The sequence below is a fragment of the Pholis gunnellus genome (genome assembly GCF_910591455.1).
Source record: "Pholis gunnellus genome assembly, chromosome: 17".
NCBI classification, from domain to species: domain Eukaryota; kingdom Metazoa; phylum Chordata; class Actinopteri; order Perciformes; family Pholidae; genus Pholis; species Pholis gunnellus.
The window spans coordinates 21,131,836-21,149,906 of NC_136544.1; the positions used below are offsets into that span (position 1 = coordinate 21,131,836).

The window sequence follows — 18,071 nt, forward strand, 5'->3', positions numbered from 1 at the left end:
TTATAATAATTATAATAATCGTATTATTTTTATTAAAAGAAAATTATCTTCAAACTGTGTGGTGCTAAGACTCCTGGGACATGTAGTTATTGAGTGTTAAAGCAAGGTGCATCCTGGGAGGAAGAGGGGCGGAAACTACGTCTTCCCTGACGCCATCTTTTTTTCTCTTTTCTTTTTTTTTTATGAAGACCAGCCCCTCTGAATAATCTGCGCAGGTTCGCAGAGGCGTGTTGTTGTTTTTAAAACGACCGAGGTTATGACTGGCGGGAGCGAGTTTCACAAAAGCTACGATAATAACGGCAAGGACTCCGAGTCTACGATGGACGTAGACATGGACTCTAGTCATATGGAAAGTGAGCGGGGAGACTTGGACAGTAGCATCCCAGGTGCGTGCTCCTCCAACGGCAGTGGCGCGGAAGAGGACGAGGCGGAGGCCCTCGGCCGTTTGAGAGAAGCCGGGTGCTCGAGTAGTCACATCCAGGACGGAGGCGGAGTGTTCTGCGGCGGCAGGGAGCAGGAGGTGTCGGTGGAAATCGGAGAGACGTATTTATGTCAACGAGCCGACAAGACGTGGCGTGAGTGATGTGACGCTAGTAACCATATATATTAAATGTATTAAATATTAATCATATATATAACTACTAATATTCATAGTAAACCTCTTGTTTCTGCCCGTTTCATCCCAATTTCAGTTGACTCCCCCTCTGTTTTTGGGGAATAAATTCACACCAAACTCAATTAACATTGAGAGTAAAGTCTGTTGATTGGTTTGGAAACATGGTGTTAAGACTTAATTCAAGGATTTTAGATTTATTAAAGTGTCAGTTGGGACTTTCTGGAAAATTCGGCGTGGCTGATAAAACGATAACAGTGTAATGTTAATTCCAAAAGTTTATATTTCACAGAATAAATTAGTTTGTGTTACTGTCTGGAGCATTATTATATTGCCGAACTAAACTACGGCTCAACACCGAACAAGTTCTCTTTTTATTAAGTGAATGAACCACAAGCATGTTGGCTCATAATCAAATAGGGATTTAAATCGTATAAATCTGAATGCAGTCTGGTGAGACGTTCCGTCCTCCTGCTAACGACTCAAACGTCTTCTCCTGCTGGATGTGTGTCTCCAGATACAGCGGAGGTGATTCAGTCCCGGTTGAATGAGCAGGAGGGCAGAGAGGAGTTCTATGTTCACTACGTGGGATGTGAGTACATGACTGCTTCTTAATATGTCCATGAATGCAATGCACGTAATCAACCATTACATCTACATCATCACTCATATATGTCCCTTCTATTTCTTTATTTATTGGTTTATTTCATAAGGGACAGTGCTCATTAATAAAACATTGCTGTAAATACGCCAAGAGGCTATTTTTCATCTGTAGTCCCAAGAGACAGATGTAACAGAATACAAGATTACATTTACAAGGTTATGCAATATTGACCCGTTACAATGTGTGCAGAAACAGTGAAAGAAGAGAGAATGTTAATATGAGTAGTATCATCATTCAGGAGACTCTTATTCTACGTTGTCAAGTACTAACAAAACAAATTCAACACACAAAGACAACACAATGAGGGATAACTATGATGAATAGAAACATGGACTAAAGACAATATTATGCTGCAAAGTTAGACACTAAAAACATGCAGAGTGTGTTAAATATATAAGTCAGTCAGACACTAAACAGCAATAACAGACATGCAGGTAGATGAGGGTCAACCAGCAAATTACAGACAGACAGACAGACAGACAGACAGACAGACAGACAGACAGACAGACAGACAGACAGACAGACAGATTGAGGACAGTAAGGAGCAGTTGGGTACTAACTCACCATTTCTTTACTGGAGCTTTAAGTGAACTGCATGTTTGTAGTTCTCTGATGGTCACTGGGATGGAGTCCCTCCTCCATCTTTGTTTTGATGCCTTCCTTTATTTTTGCCCACACCCTCTTCATCCCCTCCGTCTACAGCTTTATCATGAACCTCCTCTTCTTCTTCTTCTCTTTGGCTTCTTTCAGTCAACAGGCGGCTAGACGAATGGGTGGGCAAGGCCCGCCTGGCACTCACCAAGACGGTGAAAGACGCGGTGAGGAAGAGCACGGAGATGATCGGCAGCGTCGGGGATTTGGGCGAACAGCCCGAGAGGAAGATCACTCGCAACCAGAAGCGCAAACACGACGAGATCAACCATGTACAGAAGGTAGAGACGGTGTCTTTCACCAAGGTGTTTCATGACACTCGTGTGTATTTTGATACTTCTCTAATGTGAGTTTTCCTTTGCAGACATATGCAGAGATGGACCCGACAACAGCTGCCCTGGAGAAGGAGCATGAGGCGGTACGGTGGACCGTCCGAGTGTGTCTCTTGTTACAGATTGTAACAGTAGAGAGCAAACAGAACTACCTTGTTCTCTCTGTCTGTGTACTGACCTCTCCATCACGTGGTTAAACTGTCTCATGCATTTAAATGCTCGTGGTCTCTCCCTCAGATCACCAAAGTAAAATATGTAGATAAGATCCAGATAGGAAACTTTGAGATCGACGCCTGGTACTTCTCTCCGTTTCCTGAAGACTACGGCAAGCAGCCCAAGCTGTGGATCTGCGAGTACTGCCTGAAATACATGAAGTACGAGAAGACCTTCAGACACCACCTGGTCAGTGCTGCCTCCGCCTCAGACTGCAGGGAATCCATCTCTCTTTTTAATCATGATTTAGTTTGAACGGACACGTGACTCGTGGAATTTAGTTTATTTTAAAGTAACAGAGTCCAAGTAATTGCTTGCTTGATATTTTACATTCTTACTCAACCTTTGTGTTCTGATTTGGAAGAAAAGAAACGCGTTTCTTTCCACCTGTGGAACTCAAATCCTACAGAGTTAATTATTACGATGAGCAATAATGAAACATGAGTTAGGTTTGTACATCTCTTTGATCTTTGTGTCCTCAGTCTCACTGTCAGTGGAAGCAGCCGTCAGGGAAAGAAATCTACAGAAGAAGCAACATATCGGTGTTTGAAGTGGACGGGCGGGACCACAAGGTGAGTTCACCAGGAACGTCTTCGTCTTAATGCTGAACAATATGGATTCATCTGCTGATTCTGTGTTTCTAGTGGAAATGTATGAAGTTGAGTTCTATTTGATTGATTGTGTCAGAGACTGCTGTTCATCCTTGTGATTCATTGTTGGTCTCTGTTTGCAGATCTACTGTCAAAATCTTTGTCTTCTAGCGAAACTCTTTCTGGACCACAAGACGCTGTACTTCGACGTGGAGCCGTTCATCTTCTACATCCTCACTGAAGTCAACAAGCAGGGAGCGCACATCGTCGGCTACTTCTCCAAAGTGAGTTTCTAATGTTGATGGATGAATACTTTCCTTATGATAATACATTTGGACTCGCTCTCTCTTAAAGGTACAGTGGGGAGTTTGTAAACCTGATTTAAATATTAATAATAATTTAAACCTGCTTTGGTTCGAATAGTTCAAAGCTTCTTTCATAACGTTGACGTTCAGATTCTAAAATCTGTTCCTCGTGTTTAAAGACTATTCCTGCACAGTTTCAGATAAACATCATCATAAGGAAAAAGATAGATGTTATCATTTCACGAGTTTATCTCATAAAATATTCATCTTCAAAACATATTTGTTGTTGTTTAGCTTTCAAAAATAATATTTTCTCTGCAGTTAAAGGTTTCTCTCTCCTGCTCACAAAGGGAGGAATCTCCATCATTTATTGAGGATGATGATGATATAAAACAGGATTATTGAAGAACCTCAATAGAAGCTTTCAATGTTCAGCACAGAACTACACCTCGCTTTGATTACGTTCATGTATTTCTGTGTCGTTTAAAGACAGGACACCTTTTACTTCTTTGCATGTTTTTCTATAAATCATCACACTTTACATTTGTAAACTCGGTCACTGGTGCTGCAGGTTTATCTCTGAACCTCAAAGTTCAAACTGTTTGTCTGAACTTCTGCTTCTGTTTTTCAGGAGAAAGAGTCTCCAGATGGGAACAACGTGGCGTGTATCCTCACTCTACCACCGTACCAACGCAGAGGCTACGGGAAGTTCCTCATCGCTTTTAGTAAGTGTGTGTGTGTGTGTGTGCGTGCGTGCGTGTGTGCACAGCTAATGGTTACTTTTCACTATTGACTAAATATATGAATAGGATTTTATATTGATAATCAGCCCAGACTGACGTCGCCTCAGATATCACTAAATGTTGGGATAGCTGTATTTAAAGCAGACAGCAGTGGGACACAGCGTCACCACTGAGCTCTTGTGCTTCTGCTGTGTGAGCAGGTTACGAGCTCTCTAAGCTGGAGAGCGCAGTCGGCTCTCCAGAGAAGCCTCTGTCTGATCTGGGGAAGCTGAGCTACAGGAGTTACTGGTCCTGGGTCCTGCTGGAGATCCTGAGGGACTTCAGAGGAACGCTGTCCATCAAAGACCTCAGGTAGAGACACACACACACACTCACACACGCACACAGCCATCTTCTCGTCTCTCTAGCTATAAGTTCTAGCTCCTCCTCTCTTTGTCTCCAGCCAGATGACCAGCATCACGCAGAGTGACATCATCAGCACGCTGCAGTCGCTCAACATGGTGAAATACTGGAAAGGTCAGCATGTGATCTGTGTGACGCCCAAACTGGTGGAGGAGCACCTGAAGAGCGCCCAGTACAAGAAACCGCCGATCACAGGTCGGTCCTCACCTTTCACCTTTCACCTTTCACCTTTGACCTTTCACGTTGCGAACCTGGTTGTAACTTAAACAACAAAACCCAAAATCAAACTTTTTTTGGCAGGTAGGACCAGAAAAGGTGGAATGATTTATATTGATTATTATTATTATTATTATTATTATTATTATTATTATAGTGCGGAGATAATGAGTGATTAAGACATCACATTAAAATGAGTGTCTGCTTTTCATGTCTTCATTTTATTTTAGAGGTTTTTTGCACTCTTGTCAGCACATGATGCCTTTTTGTCACATCTACATATTGAGTTTGTTTATATGCACAAAATGTTTTCCCTTATTATTAAAAAGACAATATTCCTAATAAGCTGTATGTGACTAATTAAAATGAATATTCCACTAATATTCCCGTTTACATGCAGCCGATTGTCCTTTAAATGATATAAATTTCCTCCTCCAGCTCACGTTTCTCCAGCAGTGAACTCTCGTTAACGTTCTGCATGTTTTAGCAGAACTGCTTCTTCAAGCTTTTCTTTTTGCGGTAATAAAAACCCCGATCGAGATTCATATTGTGAATCAGCACATCACACACGTCCTGATGGGAAAATGCTGCATTTAGAATAACGTCTCGTTCTGAATGTCCAAACACAAAATGCTGTTTACACGACCCGTATCAGATTCAGACTGTTCTCATATTCCGAATAATCGTGAATTATTAGTGTGTAGTTAAATGTAAATAGTCTAAATTAGCTGCTTCGTTAACAAGTAAAAGCTATGGAAGCCCATTCCCACCAGCAAAATAAAATAAAAAATCCACCCGGAAAAAATAAAATAAAATAAAATCCACCCCAAAAAAATAATATATATATCCACCCAGAAAAAAAAAAAAGATACTTTTTTTTTTTCTGGGTGGATATATATATTATTTATTTTGGGTGGATATTTTTTTTTTGCTGCGGGAATGGGCTTCCTTAGAAACCAGAAACAAACAAACGGTGTAAAACACTTTGAGTCTGTTGAGTTGATCTAATTGGTGTTAATTTGGGATTTTATTTCTTTAGTTTCTTTTCACTCAGTAGGAGACATCGTCACTGTAGGAAATGATAATATCTTGGTCTCATAATCGCGGTTCTCAAGCTGACGTGAACATCGGGTCTGAATGATGTCGTGAGAACACAGACGTGAACTCGTTCTCTCTTTGAACCTCAGAAGGTTCTGCAGCTCTGACGTGTTGTTGTTGTTCAGACCTAGGATCCTACTTCGGGTCCTTGTTCCCTCTGTGCTCTGAGTGTCGGTGTATCACCTCTCTCCTTTTGTGTCGTCTCCTTCACAGTGGACACCATGTGTTTGAAGTGGGCCCCCCCCAAAAACAAACAAGCCAAGTTGTCCAAGAAGTGAGAGGCGGAGCCACATCTGTTCATCACTCCTGTTTTTGTATCATCTGCTAACTTCCCCTGCTGTTATGAAAACTCATGTATATAGTCATTAGTAGCATCTGTCAGTATTTTCTTAAAATATGTTAACAAACAACAGCCGTGTGTCCTGAGTCCTTCTTTCATGATTATCAACTGCTTCTAAAAGTCTGAAATCTTCTTTTAACACGTTTTAGGCTCTAAATCTTAGTATTGAATGAATAACTTGCCATCATAGTTGCATGAATAGATACCACATGTATTGCAGGTCTGATATTTCATTAGAGTTGAGATGTATATGGAGGATAACCTGACGGTAGGTTTAACTGATTTTAATGTTTGTTTTTAACATCTTGAATCTTTAAACTCAGGATATTGTTGAAGATGATTTCCTCTCTGGAGTCCAACAGGAGAAACAGACTTTTCTGTCACAGCAGATGTGTAGTTGTCTCGGGTGTAACTGATAAAAAGGCTGCGTTCCGTTCAGTTGTTTAGCTCCAGGCCTCTGACACGCTGCTGCTGCTGCTGCTGAAGCTAAATGGAATGGAGCCCTGATGAGCTCTACAGCTGAGCCTTCTGCTGCAGCGAGGACGGTGCGTCACAGGTGCAGTTTGGTTGGAGTGTTCTCTGAAATTTAGAGTAAAGTTTTATTCCAAGTGAAGAATGAAAAAGGAGAAGTTAGTACAGCTGTGATGAGGGATACTCAGCCTCCATTGTTGGAAGTATGTGGAGTTCTGCAGCAGGTGAGTGTGTTCCTGTAGCTTTGCAGCTTGTTGGCATCAAAAACCGGTTCAGCTCTGAAATGTTCTTGACTCGTGCCACGTGCTGTTTTATCCTAAATGTAGAGGATTTCAGGAGACTACAAACTCCCAGCTTGATCTTTATATTGTTTGTGGAACCAAAAAAAACAACTAACAAAAGAAATTAAACTGCCACGCATTAACCGAGAGAATACATCTCAAATAACACAATATAATAATATATATCCTGTTTGTAGCGGATTTAAAGCAGCACAATACATAATAAAATGGGCCTCATGTATTCAATTATAAACATGATTTTCACCTGAAGTCTCGTCTTCTAGTTGCTCGAAAATGAGAAAATAAATCCGACAAATATTTAAATCGTTGTATATTGTTTACACAAAAATTAAGATTTTTTTTTATATACACATTCAATTAAAAAGTATGACAATATTCCACTTCAAATCAGGTTCTTGGGTTTAAACAGAAGAGGTTCACACTACTTTTAAAAGGTTGAAGATGTTGAAGGATAAATAAACTATTAGCACAACACAGAGTCTGTCTCTCAACCTACTGAAGACAGAAAGCTCTCAAACACAAATGTAGTTTCAAGGATCAGGAATGTCCTGAAACAGCTGGTCACTGTAGTTTTTAGGAGGGAATAGTTGTTGGGGACTATTTTCAGCGGTGGATGAATCCACATCTGGTGCGTTAGAGCAGAGGTCTTCAACAGGGGGTCCGCGGGGGTACTGCAATGTTTGGATTAGACCATTTTTCATTTTTTTCCCAAACATAATTCTTTCCAACTATTGTAATAGTTCAGTATTGTTTGCAAGATAACAGGTGTGTTTATGCATGGCAGTGGCACTAATAGGCCATCACGCATTTCTAGTTTCCACATTTATGTTTAAAACAAAAACGTCAATTTGAACAGCTTGTGTGCATGATTATCATGCAATTGACTATGTTGATGTTATTGGTATCAGCTGGTGTGTTTGTAGATGGCAGTAGCCCCCTACTCACTGTACCTCCACTTGTTTAAAACATGAACCTGTGTATTATTTGAATAGCTTAGTACTGAATGCACAATAAAGAGGTATGTTTATACACGGCACTAGGCCCAGTTTAATATAAAACACAATTTCATACAATATATAGAGTCAGGGGTCTCTGCTCCATCTCTATCAGTTTGGGGTCCTTGGCCTGAAACACATTGACTGATGTACGATCTGTACGTGAGGTTGGTCTAAATAAACGAGTGTGTTGACGGTGATGAAGAACAGTGAGGACTGATGTTTGAATGGGACAACAGATATCAGGCTGGAATACATTTACTGTTGATTAGAAAGAAAATATCTAAACTTATTTAAGTTTGATGTCCCACAATAACCACATGAAAAAAATCCCACAAATAAAATGTACAATTGTCGTTTATTAACCATTTTCAACAAAGAAATTAACCACGTTTCAGTTTCTGCTCACATTAAATGGAAAGTTGAATCTGTTACACGATAATAATCAAAATACAGACTGCTCATATCTACAGGTAGAACGCAACAAAACAGTACAAGTACAGAGGAACATCGTTGAAGTTACATTTTACTTTACTGCGTCTGCGCGTGTGTGTGCGTGAGAGAGTGTGTGTGTGTGTGTGTGTGCGTGAGAGAGTGTGTGTGTGTGTGTGTGTGTGTGTGTGTGTATGTGTGTACTTTTCTATATTCAGCTCATAAAAAAAATGTACAAGCCAGCCTCGGGTCACCACTGCTTAAAAAGCAAAGGAGTTGATAAGTGAGTGTCGGGGTCTGGTTTTGGTTCATCTGTACGCTGGCGGAGACGTTCACAGGAGGAGAGCAGCTCAGGCTTCATTTCCTCTTCCTGCTGTCTGACCGGCGGCTCGGTGACGGCCTGCTGTCAGTCCTACCAGCAAGGAGAGAGCAAATAAATCACATTATCATCATGAAGAGCTATTGTACTGCTGGAAAAGATATTATGCTGATAAATACACTTTATTTTAATAGCATTTCAACAACCAGCACAGTTTATATGCACGAACACCAACATATTAAAAAAACACTAAAGTTTTTCATATTCAATTTGTTCTTTATCTGTAACATTCATGTTCCCTGAAGAGTCTGTACATCTACATTTAACTGTTAAACTAGAAATAAGGACAAGAGAGCAATTTAATAAAGTCATGCTTTTTACCAAACATAGGACAAGAGTTGTGGCTGTTTGACCCTCAGGAGCTTCCATACTCTGGATGCTGAACTAGAACCAAGTCTGACTGAAGTACTTTTATATGTTACATAGTTGCATTAAGAGGATTAACCCCGACCACCCTTGACATTAGCTCAGCTACCGTACGCTACAGACCTGCGGCTCGGCGACAGCGGCGCTGCTCTCATGTACTTTGGGGGAGAATAGCTGAGAGAGCGGGAATCTCTCAGCGAGTCAGCGGGAACCCTCTGAGGAACGGCGGCGGGGCTGTGAGGAAAACACAGCGGTACAGTTCATCATGTAAGACACCAATAAAAGAGGACTGTTTCAGTACTTCCACCCCGTCACGGAGGGATCCTGCAGACGCAGCATGAGAAGGTAAAAGCTGCCGGCTCACGGCCGATCAATAAGGCCAACGATGGCCCGGTGCACCGTGACACACACCACGAGGACTCCAATTCAACACTTAGCGACAAGCACCACCTCGTATGCCTCCACCAATCGGTCAAGATGCAGTTCACATCCACGTCTGTCCAAAACGTCGACACGTCATCATTTTATCCGACTAGACATTTGTCTGAAATTGTCATAAATAGCAAATCAGTGTTTGAGTTTTGGACAAAAAAAAAAAGTGTGTTTTGTGAGGTCACGGTGATGTTTGAGCGTTAAATCCTAACAAGTCGTAACAAGAAACTCTCTCGACGTTGCCGATGTATCGGATTCACCAGAGTACGTAAGTCAGGACGCTAGAGCCATAACCATGATTACTCCTGGTGCATATTAAAACGAAGCTTCCATCCCGTCATTTATTGACCTCAAACGAGCTAACATTACCAGACTTCTTTCATACCGACACAATGCGTTTACAGAATTCTGTGTGCATCAGGCCACATGGAGCAGAAAGACGTCTCTCCATGTGCAGCAGATCTCACTGAACAGAAACGAAGCTCTCACCTCTTCTTCTTACTTTCCTTTTCATTCTCCGATGAGGAGGACGAAGGAGAGCTTTGAGCTTTGACCGTCTTCCTGTTAAGAAAATACACAGTAACACGGGTAAATATTAATAACTAGTGAGTCATTTATGATTAATCACAAACTCATCAGGGCTGCAAAAGGTGACAAAGATGCTTTGATTTATTATTTGATATTATCTAATGTTGGTGTATTTCACACCTTCCCCCGTCTCCTGCTTACCCTTTTCCTTGCTCCACCTCAGAGTCTGAGCTGTCTGAAGAGGAGCATGAAGAGGAGGATGAGGAGGAGGATGAAGAGGAAGAGGAAGAGCTGGAGCTGCTGCTCCTGGCGGCCTTCTTGTTGGCGCTCGCCTCCTTCCCGTTCACGGCGACCTCACTTCTGACCGGTTGCTCCGGAGGCTGAGGAGTCGTCACCGGCGACCGCTTCCTGCTCGGACCTCGTGACGAAGACGAAGGTTTGGTTTCTGGTGGGCCGGCGGCCGGAGGAGACCTTCTGGAGGGAACATCTGGGCGCCTGGAGTCGGACTGGGAGCCCCTCCTACCTGAGGGGGGGGCATGGGAGGAGTCTCTGGAAGGACCTCGTGAGGAGGAGGGAGGACCTTTCTGCTCTCGCTCCTCTCTCTTCTCCTCCTCCGGTGGTGCTTTTGTGTCTTTCGTCTCTCGCTGTGGGGAAGGAGAGGACGAAGAGGAAGAGGAGGAGCTGGAGGAGGAAGAGGAAGAGGAGGACCTGTGCGGTGGTGGTGGTGGGACATCTTTTGGGAGGAGAGGCTCCTTCACCCTCTCTCTCGCTCTCTCTTGTTCCACCTCCCTCTGCCTGCTCCTCTCGTGGTCCCGTTCTCTGGCTCGCTCTCTGGAGAGGGAGCGGCTGCTCCTCCTTCGTCTCTGAGGAGAGGGAGAGCGCCGAGACCTGGAGGAGGAGAAAAATATTAAAGACAGTTGGTTTAGATTGAGCATGTCGTCCCTCACCAATCCTCTAGTTGTCTGCCCGGTAACAACGGGACGTCTCTTTACCGTCAAATATAATCTTTTAAAATCTGTTTTGAACATTTTAGTAAATGATGTTCATGTGGCTCTCTCAGGTCATCTGGTCATCGTCAGTGCAGGAGGAGGCAAACAGCCAACTGGGCTTATCTGAAGCCTCAACCTGTATATTATTAAACTATTTACAGAGAACATCAAATCGTACCTGTTGGGGGGGCTTTGCCTCCTCGGACTTCTAGACCTGGACCTGTTGCGTCTTCTTGGGCTTCTGGACCGGGCCCTACCGGCAACCCGCTCACGTTCTCTCTCCCGGTCTCTCTCCCTCTCTCTGTCTCTCTCTCTGTCTCTCTCCCTGTCTCTCTCCCTGTCTCTCTCCCTCTCCCTGTCGCGGTCTGACCAGGCCGGAGGAGGAGAAGGTCTCCTGGATCTGGGCGGTGGTTCCTGATACTGCCTCGGTGGAGTGCGACGTGCTGGGGAGGCGGTGGTGGTGGTGGGTTTTTTGGGCGGAGAGCGTGACCTCCTGGCTGAGGAGCTGGACCTTGCAGGCCTCCTGGACGAGGAGCTGGACCTTGCAGGCCTCCTGGACGAGGAGCTGGACCTTGCAGGCCTCCTGGACGAGGAGCTGGACCTTGCAGGCCTCCCGGCTTTGGCCTCCACCCTGGTCTTCTCCGCCTCGGCCTCAGAGGTGGAGGACCTGTTGCCGTCTCTGCTGGCGTCTGCTCTGTTGGATGGGGATGGAGGAGGACTGGGGCTGTCCATCTGTGTGGGGCTATAACGCTCCTGACCCTTTTTGCTCTCTGCAGGAGCTCTTTCCTTCTCCCTTTTGTCTCCCCCTCCTCCCCCGTCTCTCTCTCTCTGGGCTCGTCGAGGCCCGTCGCCCTCAGAAGCAGAGACCGGGCTTTCTTTCCTGCCGTTGGCTAAATACCTTTCAACCGCAGCGCCAATGGCGGACGGTGCACTTTTCACGGGGCTACTTTTTTCCACTCCTTCTGACCCGTCCTTCTTCTTCTTGCCCTCATCTTCAGAGGATGAAGAGGAAGATGAAGATGAGGAGGAGCTATCACTGTCACTGTCGCTGCTGCTGCTGCTGCCGCTGCTGCTGCTGCTGCCACTACTACTACTACCGCTGCTGCTGCTCTCTCGCTTCTTCTCAGCCTGCTTCTCCTTGTCTTCACGTTTCTCCTTCCTCGGAGGGCTCCTCGTCTTCTCCTTCGTTTCTGGTCTGACGCTCCCTCCTTTCTCTGCTGGTCTCGATCCGTCCCGCCTACTTTCTGCGGTGGACCGGACGTCCTCGTCCCTCTTGCGGCTGCCTTCTTGAGCTCGCTCTCTGTCTGGTTCCCTCTGCTTGGTCGGATGCCGGTCCTTCTCCTTGATGCTCTCGCTCTCTTTTCCTCTCCTCCTCTCGTCCTCCCTCCCTCTCTGACGGCCGTTGGTGACGGGTGAGGTCTGTCCTCCGTCCCTCCTCCTGTTGTGTTTCTGTTGAAGAGGAGACGCCTCTTTCTCCTGTCTCTTACTGACGTCTCTCCTGGTGTCCATTTCATTCGTCGCCCTGGAGTCTGGACCTCTCTCAGTCCGGCGCTCCCTCTCTCCACTCCTCTCTCTCCTAGCTCTCTCCTTCACAGGGGGAGGCGAGGGGGATGAGGAGTCATGTCTCGTCTGTTTGTCCGGTTTATTCCTGTCTTTTTCCCGCTCAGTGTCTCTGCTCCTTTCCCTCCTAGTCTCCTGTTTGGGAGGAGGAGGAGGAGGAGGAGGCGGCGAACGGGATGAAGAAGAGTCGTGCCTGATCCTCTGAGGAACACTCTCCTTTCCTTTGTCCCTCCTTTCTCTGCTCCTTGAACGCCTCCCTCTCTGATTTTCTCTGCTCCTTGAACGCCTCCCTCTCTCCCTCTCGTTGTCTCTGCTCCTCGATCGCCTTCCTTTCTCCATCTCTCTGCTTCGGGGGCTCCTTCCTCTCTCCTTCTCCTTCTCCATGCTCCTGGAACGCCTACTCTTCTCCACCTCTCTGCTTCTTGAACGCCTCCCTTTCTTCCTCTCCCTGCTTTGTTCTGACGGTGGAGGTGGTGGAGGAGTAGGGGATGAAGAGTCATGTCTCCTCTTGGAGGAGGTCTTCTCCATGTCACTCGGCCTCTTCTAGATGAGGGGAGATTTGTTGGTGTCATTTTATGTTGACGATAGAATGAATCGGGTTAAATCTAGTTTGGGATACTAAACATCCAACAGAAGGTTTTTACGTTTCTTACCCCGTCTCCTCCCTGGTGAGGTGGACTGCTCTCCTCGTATCCTCGTCTCCTTCTTTCAGGTGATCTCCCCTTTCTTCCTTCATCAGCTTTTCTTGCCGTTTGGTCCTGTTGACGTGACCTCAGTGGAGCTGGAGACTGGCTGTTGATACCAGTGACAGAAAAGTTCAGTACGTTCAAACAAACTAGTCCAGAAATGTCTGAATGCAACCGTGTCTATAGCTCCTCCTCCTCCTCCTCCTCCTCATCTCCTCATACCTGTGAGCTGAGCTGGAGGAGGCGCTTCTGTGTCGCGCTGCCTTTGCTTTCGGAGGACTTGGACTTTGATTCTTCTTCGTTTTCTTCTGTGACTCCTGCTGCTTCTCTTCTGAAGAACTGTGAGCGGATCAGAGGAGACAGAACTTCACACACGATCCCGTTTATATTCAGGATGTTTGTTCTAAATGTATAACAGAAGCAAGTTTGGTGATTCTCCAATAAATACAATATTCAGGAAACATTTAGCATTTATAACGGCAGCTTGAAGTCTCTTTCCAGTGAAACGTATTCACAGTATGAACTGTGTCAGAACGAGAACAAAGCAGCAACGCTCTGCTGGCTGCTTATGAGGGAAGACAGATATGATTTAAAAACACAGACCTGTCGTCTTCTTCTTCTTCTTCTTCTGACATCTCACTGAAACACAAGACTTCCAGTCAACAATCACAGTCACACGTGAAATAATTAAACATCTGCTGAGGATAGAGTGACGGAATACCGTTTCTTTTTCTTCTTTTTGGATTTCTTCTTCTCTCGTCGAGGAGATGGGGACCGACTCTCTGAGCTGCTGACAAAAAAATCACGTGTCAAGACCTTCTTCTTCGTGGTCGGGACGGTTTCTGCCCTCATCGCCTTCATTCTCTCACCTGTCTCTGTTCTTGTTTTTCTTTTTCTTCTTCCGACTGCGCTTCTTGGGAGGAGAATCGGAATGATCTGAATCTTCCACCAACCTGAGAGAGCAAAGGCAGCAGACGGCGAGTCAGCGGCTGAAATTAGGCCGAGTGACGAGTGAACGCGTCACGCTCGCCGCCCAACATTACTTTAAGAATAGATCTTTTATATTTGCCATTCAGATAGGATTTTTCACTGTATATTGAATGTTTGACTCTTCTCTTGTCCAGCTGTGTGTGTGTGTGTTTAGACCTGCTTACGTATATTTCTGCTGCCTCTCCCGCTCCAGGCGTTCCTGCTCTTTCTTCTCCTTCTCTCTCTCCTTGCGGTCGGCGTGGAAGGACGACCCGTCCACGTAGTCGCTGGAGATGCCGAACGCGGCGCGAAGACGGTCGTTCTTCTGCTGGTTGGCTGCAGCCAGAGCGTGAGTCTCTGTGGCCCTGAGAGACAGCGGAGCACACAGCTTTGCATCACTGACACTGTGCAGTATGAACGACGCCGTCGCTACTTAATGTGGTACAGCAACAGTCAGCCTGAGTTTAATAAGGACATTTGATGTTTCCTATATTTATTGTTCCCTGACATGTCGTATTTAAACAGGCTGTAACAGTGTGCTGTGAGGAACCAATACATCATGAAATATGATATTTGTTCATTTTTAACAATAGATGGGTTCAACATTTTAACATTAAAATGTCTCGATATTTACATCCTGTAGTGTTTTATAATTAGAGCCCCATGAAACGTACGTTGGTCTGTCGGAGGCGACGGGAGCCGGCTCCTCCTTCTCCTGCAGCATTAAACGGAAAGTGTTCACCTTCTCCTCGATTTCCTCAGCTGAGTACCTGACCACCCCGACAGAGAGCAGCATTACATTATGTACAATATTACTGAACACAAATAAAAAGCAACTTGTTCTTATTCCTCTGCCTCCAGCAAGCGACTGTCTGCTGGAGGTTCTTGTTCTACAGCAGACTACCACACTTCTGTACGCCCAGTACGATACGGATAATAAATCTATCTGCATACAAATAAACCAGTCACACAGCTTACAGTGGACCTAGGTTGAAACATTATAAAACTCTATGCAGTCTGGATATATCATTCAGAAGAACCTACACAGACGATGGTCAGCAGCAGGGCTTCATTTATTTCACGTGTGATTAGAACTTAGAGACCTGAGGTGTAACAGCATCCGTCTTACCCCTGCTCCTCCATCATGTCCTGCAGCTCGGCACACTTCACCTCCAGCTGCCTCTTGCGTTGGTGCTCCAGGATGTCGGCGTTGGGCTGTCTGTTGAGCTGGCTCTCCAGCCTCTCCCGGTCCTTCTCGTCCCGCTCGCCGCCGCGCTCGTCCCGCGGCCGCTTGACTCGCAGGCTCGACAGGTTGCGCTGCACGTAGCCATTGGTGCCGCTGCCCCGCGGAGTCGTCAGGCCGATCCCATTGTACATGGCTCTGCAGAAAACAACGGGAAAGACGGGGAATAGTATTTACTTTACTTGATGTGGACATCATAGTACAAATAGAATTCTAACAGAAATGTATGCACAAGCACCAGGTGCACTGTGTTTAGTATACACACATTCATAGAGACACATACACAGTATACAGGTGTGACTGCAGTGTTTCTCTTATAGCAATGATGTAATACCTCATTTAAAAACAGTAATATCAGTGTACATTTTGGAGACAGTTCCATAGTTTGGCTCCTCCAACAGAGAAGACTGATTGTCACATTTAGATGTTGCATTATGCAACAAAGGCTAAATCATTCCTTCGTACTGAAAACAAAAGGGATTTAAATATTGTTGAAACAGCATTATTCAGTAACACTGCCATCGTGTCCAGTGCTCTCTGGTGATGAGAGCATCTATAACCCGGTTCATCACACGGAGGGTTTCTGAGGCCTGCGTTCGTCTTCCTACATCCACAGCGATGTCCGAGCTCTGATTCTAACACACGTCTTCACGTGAACACATCTCCAGAATACAAAGTACACACACTAACAACCAGTATCCTTGTCTTTAAAGCTAAATGACGGATTTTAACTTATTATGTATGCAGTTAACAGCACGAGCCTCCGCAGTTTTGCCATTTTAAGCATTTTATTATACTGAGGGATTTTGTGTTCTAAGATGGCTGACACAAACTAACCAGCAGTGATTCCACATCATTGACATGGATGTATTTTAAGTCCCACACTGTATCATGGTAGCTCACAAAAAGAACATCAACAGTAACGTTAAGACAGCACAACAGAAACGACTGAACCACAAAACAAATAACTTCAAATGTACAAAGTGTGTCAGCTTTCTCGCAGCGTATCGTAGTTGCTAAAAAACATTATGGAACATATGAAACATGTGGGTGGGTTTGTTTGTATCGTTTCAACTCTAAATTTACATCCATCATCAAACCTTTTGTTCAAAATAAAATCGATTTTGTGGCGCAATAACACGTGCGTCAGAATAGGCCTGTAGATTTATGATGACTCAGGCTGAGACTAAACGTATCAATAATACATTAAGACTCACTGGATGAGGAGAATATGGCTGAAACTCACTGTTCTCATTTAAGTTTGATAAGCACCACGGCGAATTTTAATGCTACACGTTTATTTAAAAAAGGCCCAAAACCACACTTATGCGCAGCGAACAATTCCCATCTTAAGCTAGAAAGCTAACACAAGCTAACGTATTTGTTACGTACCAGCTGTTTTCTCCGGGAGCGGAGAGAGAGAAAACGGAGTCGGAAGGATAATCGTCGATAAATAATATCCCGTTTAAACAGACCGTGTAATAACCGTGGAAAAGTCAACGAAATACGGCTAAACGTTAGTTAGCTATCAGCTAACTAGCTAGCTTGGTCTGATCTCGGAACCCGAAGGGAGAACGAGATGAAAACCAGATGACGTCATACGCACGTTCAAACTGCGATGCGTTCAGGTGTCGGAGGAAAAAAAAGTGTTTCAATTGAACCACATCTGAAAGACATGGAAATAAAGACTTGGAATGAGAAATTATGATTTTTGCTTAGTAGTGGATATTGTTAATGCAAATGTTGTCATATTTGTCACTATAATAATGATCATATTAATAATAATACTCATTATTATTATTATTATGATAATTATAATACTCATTATGTTATGTATAACATTTATTTTAATAATAGTGATTGTCATCAACAATAATGTTATCGTCATTGTTGTTAAAGAATATATTATTGAAGGGAAAAGGACAAAAACAGAATGTTGTGTTTTTGTTATTGGAGCTGGACTTTACAAAACAAAGAATCGAGAGACATCTTTAAATGTAGAAGTTCTTTTAAGTTCTCAGAGTAAATATTGTATTTACAAATTGTGTTTTTACAAATTACAAATTTTACAGTTTTTGTAGGTTAAAGTTGAAACGGGAGGAGTGTGGTGTATTTGAACAAAAAACTAACAACAAACAAAAATTATTAATGTTAACAAAAAGTGAGTTCTATATGAACTAAGGACCAACAGAAACAGACTTTAGTGTTCTCAAGGTTCACCTGTATGTAAGAAGGTTCACCTGGTTGAGAAAGACGACGCCCTGTGGCCAACGAGAGAACTGCTGTTAATTCTTGCTGATAAATATAAAGGAAGACTGAAACACCAATAATATGCTTTTACAAACATGGTTCAAGAGTCAAAACGTTTTCTAAATCAGTCCAAAATACCCGTAAGTTCATTTGTTTTGTTGCATTGTATTTAATTAAAATAGCAGACTAAGAATGCTTTAATACGGTAAATTCTCCTGTCTATCCTTTACCAGCGTTGTTGTCCTTATTTTAGCTGAATGTGTTGTATTCCATTAAATTATTATTATTATTATTAATTTATA

The 18,071-nt window shown here is 44.0% G+C and overlaps 2 protein-coding genes across 3 annotated transcripts; one reads left to right on the plus strand and one right to left on the minus strand.

Annotated features, from left to right (window-relative positions):
• Positions 1 to 206: 206 nt before the first annotated feature.
• Positions 207 to 6,237, plus strand: kat8 (K(lysine) acetyltransferase 8). Its single transcript, XM_079177759.1, has 11 exons — positions 207 to 575; positions 1,131 to 1,205; positions 2,028 to 2,209; positions 2,293 to 2,346; positions 2,498 to 2,662; positions 2,956 to 3,045; positions 3,207 to 3,347; positions 4,000 to 4,093; positions 4,312 to 4,462; positions 4,554 to 4,708; positions 6,041 to 6,237. Exons 1-11 carry the CDS (start codon positions 257 to 259, stop codon positions 6,103 to 6,105), a joined length of 1,491 nt encoding a protein of 496 aa, XP_079033885.1. The 5' UTR covers positions 207 to 256; the 3' UTR covers positions 6,106 to 6,237.
• Positions 6,238 to 8,038: 1,801 nt separating this feature from the next.
• Positions 8,039 to 17,081, minus strand: srrm2 (serine/arginine repetitive matrix 2). 2 transcript variants are annotated; one of them, XM_079177755.1, is made up of 14 exons: positions 16,912 to 17,081; positions 15,406 to 15,657; positions 14,951 to 15,046; positions 14,462 to 14,641; positions 14,177 to 14,260; positions 14,029 to 14,094; positions 13,911 to 13,946; positions 13,530 to 13,646; positions 13,275 to 13,413; positions 11,240 to 13,164; positions 10,274 to 10,960; positions 10,034 to 10,105; positions 9,236 to 9,346; positions 8,039 to 8,779 (listed from the first exon to the last, which is right to left on the minus strand). In XM_079177755.1, the coding sequence occupies exons 2-14, from the start codon at positions 15,651 to 15,653 to the stop codon at positions 8,725 to 8,727; spliced, it is 3,816 nt and encodes a 1,271-aa protein (XP_079033881.1). In that variant the 5' UTR covers positions 15,654 to 15,657; positions 16,912 to 17,081; the 3' UTR covers positions 8,039 to 8,724. The 2 variants fall into 2 exon arrangements, with proteins under 2 accessions (XP_079033881.1, XP_079033880.1); XM_079177754.1 differs by having other exon boundaries at positions 14,029 to 14,097.
• Positions 17,082 to 18,071: the final 990 nt, after the last annotated feature.